Source organism: Lipophrys pholis (genome assembly GCF_963383615.2).
Source record: "Lipophrys pholis genome assembly, chromosome: 8".
NCBI lineage: Eukaryota > Metazoa > Chordata > Actinopteri > Blenniiformes > Blenniidae > Lipophrys > Lipophrys pholis.
Window position 1 is genome coordinate 25,327,524 of NC_137630.1, and position 10,123 is coordinate 25,337,646.

At 42.2% G+C, this 10,123-nt stretch overlaps 1 protein-coding gene across 2 annotated transcripts; it reads left to right on the top strand.

Moving 5' to 3' along the window:
• The first annotated feature begins 1,765 nt into the window (after positions 1-1,765).
• Positions 1,766-7,856, top strand: LOC308113747 (uncharacterized protein). 2 transcript variants are annotated; one of them, XM_080470200.1, is made up of 5 exons: positions 1,766-2,387; positions 3,906-4,390; positions 5,269-5,335; positions 6,375-6,915; positions 7,038-7,856. In XM_080470200.1, coding segments are annotated over exons 1-5 (1,374 nt in total). In that variant the 5' UTR covers positions 1,766-2,108; the 3' UTR covers positions 7,040-7,856. The 2 variants fall into 2 exon arrangements, with proteins under 2 accessions (XP_080326326.1, XP_080326325.1); XM_080470199.1 differs by having other exon boundaries at positions 1,933-2,387; positions 5,269-5,431.
• Positions 7,857-10,123: the final 2,267 nt, after the last annotated feature.

The following is a 10,123-nucleotide window of genomic DNA, read 5'->3' on the forward strand; positions in this document are numbered from 1 at the left end:
ACAAACATATAGGGAAGCGTGCCATAAAATGTAAATAAAAGGAATCTCAGTAATCCAGCATCTGAGTGGATTAGTTTACCTTAGTTGTACACAAACATGAGAAAAGCAGCGAGCAGAATTAGAAACACACGTGCACAAATAGAACACAAATAGAAAACGCAAAGACGAAGCAAAACAAGAGACACTGATAATAAGCTGAGGTTCTCAGCACCAGCTGACAACAGGCCTGCTTGAAAAAAGGCAAAACACACAGCATGCAGACGGGGATTTACCGCGTCTGAGCTGAAACGTTAAACTGACAACACTGAAGAAGTAGATTTTGAAGTTGAAGGTGACTTTAACCAGAAAAGTTCCCGTTTCCAAGTCTGAGCAGGAACAGAATGTCCCCATTTCAAAAGATCTCTGTAGTCTGCACTATAAATAAATTCCTGTAAAAACCTGACACGTTCACTCAAATTAAACCGTTTGAGGAAACAGAAGCCTTAAAAGGATGTAGATTATTAAATTGTCCAAGAAATCAAACCATGCTGCTTTTTGTTATAAACCTTAAACTATATTTAAAATAAATCAATTTAGCAAACTCAGATGAAAAATAATACATTATATTAATGCACACACTTTTTTTGTCGGGACTTAGGTCAAATATATACTGGAACTTGTTGAAACGACGTCAGGCCAACTCAAAGGAATCAGCTTCAGACAGTTGTCGCTTTCCATCTTCAGCTTTTGCCAACTTGAGGAAATGAGACGATCCCAGCTGGCCGTTGGACGTCACCAGTTCAACACAGACACAGTAGCTCACATTCACACATGTTTTTGAGCTGTGAGATGGAAACTAGACTTCCCTGGAAAAAAAAAAAAAAAAACTATCAACACGCAGGGAGGACATGCAAACTCCACACAGGAAGGCCCCCCAAGCCCAAGAATGACAGAATAACAGATTGTGTCTCACAACACTCACACATCACAGCTGTGAAACCTGAAAGTACTTTTACCAATAATATACACAAATTTGGGGATTTTTAAAGCAATAAAAATGTATAGTTGAAATTATCATCTAATATTATTAAGCTGAAGACAAAAAATTACATTTTTATTATACAAACACATTTCAAAACTGAATTTCTCATATGTGCATTACCAATTAATGCAAGTTATATCTATCTATCTATCTATCTATCTATCTATCTATCTATCTATCTATCTATCTATCTATCTATCTATCTATCTATCAATCTATCTATCTATCCATCAATCCGACAGGGTACAACCTAGATAAATTTACAATGTATTCCAGCCTTATACAATGGTTTCCAAAGTTTGTGAAAAGAAAAGAGTCTCAGAGGGGCCATGTCTCCCCCCCAGCAATTATTTTTCCTTTTAGCTTCTGAGCACAACACATGATGTAGAAAATAAATCAGAACTTTTCCGAATCATTTCACAAAACAACACATTCTTTATTTCCGAATGTGTTGGTGACAAATCAAAATGATAATATAAGCTTAACAGCAAAACCATAAATATAACACAAGTTCTAGACTATATACAATGACTAGCAGGAGGAAAACAAAACAAAACAAAACAAAACAAAACATGTTTACTAGTTGGGGGCGCACTGTGATTCAAGACCTGTGGGGTGGAGTTCATCCAGTCACAACTGAAGAACCCCTGAACTAAAGTACCAAACAGAAGGTAACTGTCATGCGTCGGGTCTCTGTGGCCTCAGTTGCAGTAATAAATAGCGCTCAGTGAGTCTGTCCGTGGCGCACATGACGGCGGCTGAGCCCCTCCCCGCCGCGGCACGGCCCCCCTCTCTGCGCCTCCCCGCTCTTCCTGACTGGTGAAACACGCTCACTTCAGGTCCACGCCTCCTTTTCTCATCTCCACTCCGGGCTCTCCCTCCTCATCGAAAACTCTCTGCAGCTTCTCGGTACTTTATTGCGCGGTGATTGAATCCGGGCCGGTTTGCGCAGCGCCGCGTTTTTAAAGGGAGCCATCAGCACCAAACCACCGCCTGCACCGCGCCGCTGCCCCGGGCGATCTGACCCACCGGCTCCTTCAATATCACCTCTCTGCCCGACTGGAACATTGTGTCCTTTGCAGGCAAAATGACAGCCAAGCATCGCAAAGGGAAGAACAACCACAAGAATGAAGATAACTTTTTCAAAAACGACATGACGGAGACAGAAGTGCGCACGGGAGGGAATAATTACGCGCTGCTGCTGATTTTATTTCTCATGATTGTAATTGGCGGTGCCACTGGAGCGTGGGTCTGTTTCCAACAGCATCAAACATTAACCTACTTAACAGACAATCTGATGGGCATGCAGATGAAGATAGTCAAACTACAGTCCTCCCACGAAGAAATGCGACGCTCCAACATTCAGGTAACGATTTAAAGTCATTAAATCACCCATTCAGACGCCCACCTGACCTCCCAGACATCAGCAGCACCGGGCATCTAATCTGATGGCTGGAATGAATACCGTCTTATTTCCTTTAGTTGATCACTTCAAGTTGAACACATTAGGGGGAAAAGGCCTCACCACATGCCTAAAGTACACGCTGCCAGTTGCAATGTAGGGAAAGTTAAGAAGCGCATGCCTCTATCGGATTTCAGAATACCAGGAGACCCTCTGGAGTGAGTACAAAACGCTGCTATTTCTAACATCCACACAGCTGCTGACACTTGTACCGGGGTTGCTCTGGTCACCTACTAATGCAGCCGCGCTGACTTTAACACGGACTTTAAATACATCCACTTTTATCATCAAAGTTCCCCCTGGAAGTGCTGTAACAGCAGTCAGGATCATGCTTCCCAGGCAGTGCAAGAGGCTTTCTGCCAAATCAATACTAAACTAGACAGTAATGTGTCAGAGTTAAATTTAGGCTGTGATTTTGATACTGAACACCAGTTCAGGGGGTGTTTACAGGTCATCTGGAAGATTGTGTGCAAGTGGAAAGTTGCATTTGGCTGGTTTGCGTTTGTGAGATAACCCTGTGTCTCTAACAGAAGAAGCCATGTCAGTAAGACCACTTCAGGAAATAGTCATAGTTTGAGTTCAGTGGCAAGAAGGAATGGAGGAAACTTGTTATGTCACAGGTATATGGCTTCAGGAAGTCTCCAGTCTCGTTCCTTTTGAGGCCATTTGGTATGATTTTAAACGTCTCTGTTATGCTTGATGAAAGAAAATTCTTGATCACAATCCACTTCCCTCATGCAATTCCACCTTCAGTTCCTGTGGCAAAAAAAAAGCATTTGCATGAGAGCAGCTCTGCCAGCTCAGTCTTGTTGGACAAATAGTTTCTGTGTGAGCAGTAAACTCTTTAGTGACTCAGCAAAGTTTGAGAGTGCTGCGAGGAAATCTCGTCACTGGTCAGTCTAACGAAAAAACTATTACACAGAAGTGCAAAGTAATTCAACCAAACAAAGGTTTAACCAAAGTGATTGTTCCACTGGAATGATTGACTATTTCAATGTTCCATTCTAACTATTCCTCCTTCGTTTGTTGTACCGATGTGATGATAGTGAGAGTTTTACTTTGTGATTTGTGCATGATCAGACATGAATGCTTGAAAACTACATAACAACTCATGTCCTGATCATGAGCCACAACACAGTTTGATTCAAAGTAATATAAATGCTGCTACATATTTGTGTTTCAACACTGCTCTACTTACTATTTTCTCTACTATTTTAGGATGTCCTATCATGCAATAGCTGTGTCGTATATTAATGACTGAAAATTTACATTAACCCTGTCCTGGGACGTTCAAAGTTTAGATAGAAACCATTTGTTTTCCTCAGTAAACATTATAGTTTTAGAGTAAACTTGCATTTCAGAGGCTATCAATTATTAGAATTATTCTCACATGGTTTGACTTAAATGTGTGTTTCATTTCAGCCGCTGTCGGAGAGTGTGGAGACCCGCCTGAATGCCCTTGAGGAGTCCTACGCCCTGGCCCAGAAACAGGTGGGCATGGCCCTGGCTACCGCCGAACAGCTCAAGACGTCCGACCTCCCCGCCCAGGTGCTGTCGCTGCACACCGAGATGAAGGCCCGCATGGAGGAGATGCAGCAGGCCAGCGTGTCGCTGGAGCAGCTGGGCCAGCTCCAGACCATGCTGGAGGGGAAGAGCGTGGAGTTCGAGGGCGTCCGGATTCAGGTGGACGGCCTGGCCTCGCTGACCGGCGAGCTGACCCAGAAGGTCGACGTGCTGGCGGGGAGCCTGGGGGAAGCCGAATCGAAGCTGGAGGAGAGAGCCGGGCAGATCACCACGCTCGGCACCAGTCTGATCGGACAGGCCTCCGAGGTGGTCAGACTGAAGAACGAGCTGGCCGCCTACCAGGCTCAGCTGGAGGCCAGCGTGCTGGAGATGGCTGCAGTCAGGTAGGTGGTGGAAAAGAGCGGCAGCTTTCAAAGCTGCGAAGGAAAATAGCTCACCTCCTCTGACCCATAGCTTCATGTTGACTTTGTCAAAGCCCTGTTGGCTGCGTCTGTCTGTGACCCTGTGTTACTTTAGGCCAGTGTTGGCATTCACAGATTCATATTCACTTTGTGACCTCGCCCTGTTCTGTGCAAGCATTTCTTTTGTATTGATACGATTTGGCATTTGTGTCGAGTTTCCTTTGTATGTAAAATAGGAACTCTTTGACGTCAGTGCAAAAGTTAAAGAAACACACGGGTATTATGATGTATATTATCTTTCTCTACTTAAAGCCATCTGCAAAATGTTTGCTGGATGGAAAAAACAAACCCTTCCAGATCTTTTTATCCTCATTCTGTTGTATTTTCTTTTTTATCACTGAAGGATCTCTAATAATTTTCCCTCCCAAAGTCACCAAAGCTACTCCACCAGCTGTCTTCATGGACACTGAACGAATAACAAAAAACAATCAATATAGGAATATATTTAATATTTTTTTCCATCAGTTCTGTTTAAATCAAGTCTATTTGTTACTTGGTCAACTGTTCATGTTGGGGGAAAAAATATTAACATAAATGAACCAGCAGACTGGACGAAACACATAATTGTTTCTAATGGGGAAATTATTGGAAAGCATGACCGAAACTGCATCATAATGTTCATAGTATTCATTATTTTAAAGGAATAGTATTAATTATGGCTCCTCCCTCCCCCTTGTGTGTTGGAAATGCATTGTGTGTGTGTGTGTGTGTCTGTGTGTGTGTTTATGTGCTTCTAGGAAACTGATCCAAACAATATCTGTTAACACTGTAAATAACCGTGACGATATTGTGTCTTTCAGGGAGCTGATTGAGAAGGAAGATGCCCAGCGGCTCCAGCAGGCCAGTGTCGAGCAGCAGCTTAACACGGTACGTCAGAGTCTGCAGGATCAGAACTCGGCAGCCGTTAACCTGCACTCTGAACTCGGGGCTCAGCTGGAGAACATACAGCTGCAGGTTACACAGGTAACCGTCGCACAAGTCGGCCCCAATATATCCTGGAAATCAGGACCAAATTCGTCGAGTCTGATGCTGCTCGTGTCCTTTTTTGTCGATGCTTACACTTGCATGGTTACGATTTAGGATAGTGAGCACCACAAGTGTAATGACGATAAAAATGCATATTTGAACGAGGCAGTTTCAGCAGTATATGTGTATATTGAGGTACTCAGCTGGGGAGAATATTTCGGCAGCTTATCTAGTTAAACAATATAGTCAGTTCAATCTTGTTTATTAAGATAAATTAGTTATTTTGCTTCACCTTTTGTCCATTAAGTCTGATAACATTTGTGTCCTTTTCTTCCAATATGGGTCAGTAAAATAATATTCACTATGTCAAGCTTATCACATTTTTAAAACTTTGCAACGATCATATTTTTGTTGTCATTATTACATTTGTCCACAAATCTCTGCTTGCTCATTTGCTATTTCAGTCAGGTTCGAGTAGCAGTAATAAAGACATCTCCTCACAAATCAATACACTAGATTGAGCTTGTTTTTTTCCCAAAATACATCAAAATAAATGATGTATCCATAAAGATTAATTAGACATGAAATTACACATTGAGAACAGACAGTTTCAGAGACGCATGTGTTTGATGAGCTCCTGCCTGAGATGTTTTTGCACACTTCTACCCAGCACACATGCTCTCTTTACTATTTCTGTTCCCTTTTTGCCTGCAGGGAACCGTAATGAGATCTTCATCTCATTAATTTGAAGGCGTTAATTGCCTGACACGGAAGTCTCCGGGGCATTCATGTACACGCTCACATTGACACGCGTGCACACAGTAAAGCGTAGCTCTTTGATTTGCATGTCATTTTGGACCTTCAGACATGCAGGCGGTTAAAATGATTTGCGGCCCAGACTACTGTCCAGCCTGGTTTCACGTTGCTTTCCTTCTCGTAGCCCGAGGGGGAATCTCTGCCTCCCGCTGAGTCTCTGGAGCAGACGGAGGAGGAAGAGGCGCCTCCTGCAGCTGAAGAGGAGCCGGCCGTAGTAGAGGAGGGACTTCCTGCAGCTGAAGAGGCAGAAGAGCAACGAGAAGCAGAATCGGAAGATGCCGCTCCTGTTGAGCAGGAGGACCCAGCGACTGGAGAAGCTGCTCCCACAGAGGAGGCAGAAGCAGTAAAGGAGGCAGCGCCCGAGCAGGAGGAGTCGGGTACTGTGTCTGAGAAAGAGGAATCAGAAAATACAGAAACGGAAGAAGAGGAAAAAAGTGTAGCGGATGAGATGCCTGGAGAGAATGAAGCAGAGGGAGAGACGGTTCAAGAGGAGTCTCCAGTCGAAGGGGAGCAGGTGGCACAGGAGGAAGACGATGAAGATGAGTTGGCATCTGAAGGGGATGAGGAAGAAAAGCAGCCTAATGTAGAGGAAGAAGAACAGGACAGAGCTGAGGACGAGCCTGAGGAGGAGTCATTAGAAGAAGATCCTCTAGTAGCAGAAGAATGTGAGAAAACATTTGGTTTTCCATAATTAATAAACAGGATCATTCAAATCCTGTTTTCTGATATACTAACATGCTCAAACAATCAAACCCCTCCTAATATATTTTTGTTTTCTCTTTTACAGAGTGCATGTCACCAGAAACAGACTTTTTTTTCCGGACTTATCCATCAAGAAGAATGCAAACCTTCTCAGCCTGACATCACTGTCCACAAAATGACAAAAAAAACTGTAGGAGGACCTGACTGACTGCTACTGTTTGGTTACTGTCTGACCGAAACTGAAGAATTAAGCCATCACGCTGGAGTTGGAGGGGAAACCTCGAAACAGACGACAGGCTGTTATGTCATTCAGGGTTTTACGTGTGAATACCAACCTCCGAAGCCTTAATCCGTAAAAAAAGAATGACTGTCTTTCTACACAGAATTTTCCACCCTTTCTAACTTGCACTTTTTAGTTGAAGTTTCTGTACTAAAATGGGGAAAACTCAGAGTCACAACAAGCCAATGCGTAGACTGTTTAGTAATACACTTGAAGCCATAGGTAACGCCTGTGTTGGCGACATCAAAGTTCTCTTCTTTTTGTCACTGCCTGAAATTCTCTGTTTACACCGGGGCAAAGACTGCCAACCACAAAGTCTGCAAAAAAAAAAAAGAGGAAAAAAAACATTGTGGATGAGTTAAAACAATTCCTGGATGTTTTGAAAGTATCTGACTTACTGTAGTTTCTATGCTTCTTTTTTTTTTTTTACACTCTTAAAAGTACATATTTGTGGTTGTGTGCTTCAGAACTGGAAGGTTTTGTCTGGTCATCTTGGGTCTTTTGTAGATTAGAACTGAAATTCCAGTGACACTGAACCCACCTGATGCATCATCAAAAAGAATGATTAGTCATCAATACTAAAAAAAAAAAGATAAGAAATACTTGTTGGTCAAAAACGGCAAGTAGGTGGAGAGAAAAGTTGTAGTTTAGTGTTATTGACGCTCCAAATGAGTGGAATTGTTCTCCAGACTTGATCACATTTGTATGGCAGCAGAACTATGCATATTTATCAAAACAAGCAGTCATCTGACTAAACTGGGACAATTGTCAAACTGAAGCAAGAGCGTTGAGGAGATGACTGCTTGAATGGTTATTAAAAAATTCTCCAAAAAAACCAGAGTTTGTATAAATTGATCTATCCCGAGTTCAGCTCGATACAAATGAGAAAGCAATGCTTTATTCTGCATGGTCGAACTCTGCAGGTCAGTCAACTAATCTCAGACTACAAACTCCAGGGGGCGTTCGATTTGAGGGTTTTGGTGGCTCTACCGCCACAGTGCACACGTCCCTTCAGATGCTGTGAGAATAAACGTGATAATGTGAATCCGAGAACAAGTCAGATAATTGTAGCATCACAGTAACATTTGATGGTTGTCAAACATGCTGTTGGAAAACGACCTCTGATAAGTTCTTGGAAGTGTAGTGAGATTTTGACACCACCGTGCATTTTTAGTGAAACTGATCCTAAACACTGTTTTTGCCGAGACGGTGGTGACTGTCACTGCTACACTTCTCCTGTTTCTCCAAATAAACCCTTGCTTCTTTCACTTTCCTATACGCGTCTCTGTGCCGTTGTGTTACATCCAGCTTGGATTATTGTTGGCTACTGATTCAGAGTCTCTGAACCAAACCTAACATGCCTGTCTTTGGACCCGGGGGGGAGGAAGCTGGAGAAAATCCACATTTGCCTGGAGTCAGGAATTGAACCATGGTGCTTCCTTTGTGATGCCAGTGCACCAGGACCTCGGCCAAATAATAGAGCAGAATCATCGGAGCATTTTCTGTCATCCACAAACACGAAGGCTGTAGTTCCCCAGTACTCTTCTAACGTGAGGATTTTTTCCTCACTTTTTTTGAGCTACATTTGTTTTTTTCCAAGTAAAAACAAGCAGTTCCTTTTGGAATTAAAAGATTTCATGATAATGATAGGTGCTGTTTGTTTGTTTGCTCTTTCACTATGTTGAAGCATCTCTTCATTACAGTCACGGCAGCAGATTTATGCTTTTCACTTGCAACAATGAATCGTAAAGTTTATTATGACAGCAGAGGTATACACTGTGAGAATAAAACCGTCTCAAGTGGCTGAACGTTTTAAAATATAAAGACCAAACAAGAAATGCTATTTAGTTTTTATTTTTTTGTTTCTTTGGTACCAATATTGTACCTTTTAATAAATTGTACAGTACAACAATGATACACTGAAGTGTGTCGACAATATTTTTCTGAAATCTAGTGAAACTATGATCCAATTTAGAGAGTTTTCGATCTGGAAATGGTAAAAATCTGAGTAGTTATGGTAAATATACTGTTTTTCAACATCTTTCTTTTAGTATATGTATGTGGATGACTGCCTTTGAATGCAATAATCTGCCTGGAGGTGTGAATGTGAGTGTGTGTGACTGCCTGTCTCTCTGTGTTTGCACTGTGATGGACTGATAACCTGTCCAGGGTGTAACCTGCTTTCACACTCTGTCGGACGGGTCGGCTCAGCTTCCCGTGATCTATTGGATGAAACGGCAGAGAAGACGGATGTCCAGAGGTTTTGAACCCTTTTTTTTTTTTTATTTGGAGTCTCGACAGATTACCTCTAAAAAGGCTCCATGTCTGTTTGTGTATTGGCTAAAACATTACATTGCACTGGTGGGAACATCCACTTTAATTCATCAAATTTGTGAAATTCCATGGCCTTTACCTGTTTTGAAAATCACTTTTGAGTTATTAATTAATAAAAAATATAAAAGGTTTTGGACCTGCACTGACAATCTCCGGACAAATTTTGTTGGACGATCAAGCCACATCTGCACCGCAAACGTTTATTTTTCCCACCAATCCTACAGGTTTTACGGATTGTTGTTTAATTGTCAGCCTCTATATTTAGCCACACAGTGATCCTCTTCCTATGAGTTGATATCAACCAACTTTGGAGTCAATATTCCCAGTCTTTGCTGCCACTCTTTGCAGTCTTCATGCTTGCAAGTCTTTACAATTGTGGCTTTGAAGCAGATGATAATTCACAATAAGAGAGCTGGCTAGTTCACCACAACACATCAAATTAGGCCCTCTGGTGGGCCAGTTTGGACCCACATGTCATATGTTTGACACCTGCAAGATTTACATGCTTCATGAACATTAATACACCAGCAGTTGATTGTTCTATTTTTTTTCCTCCA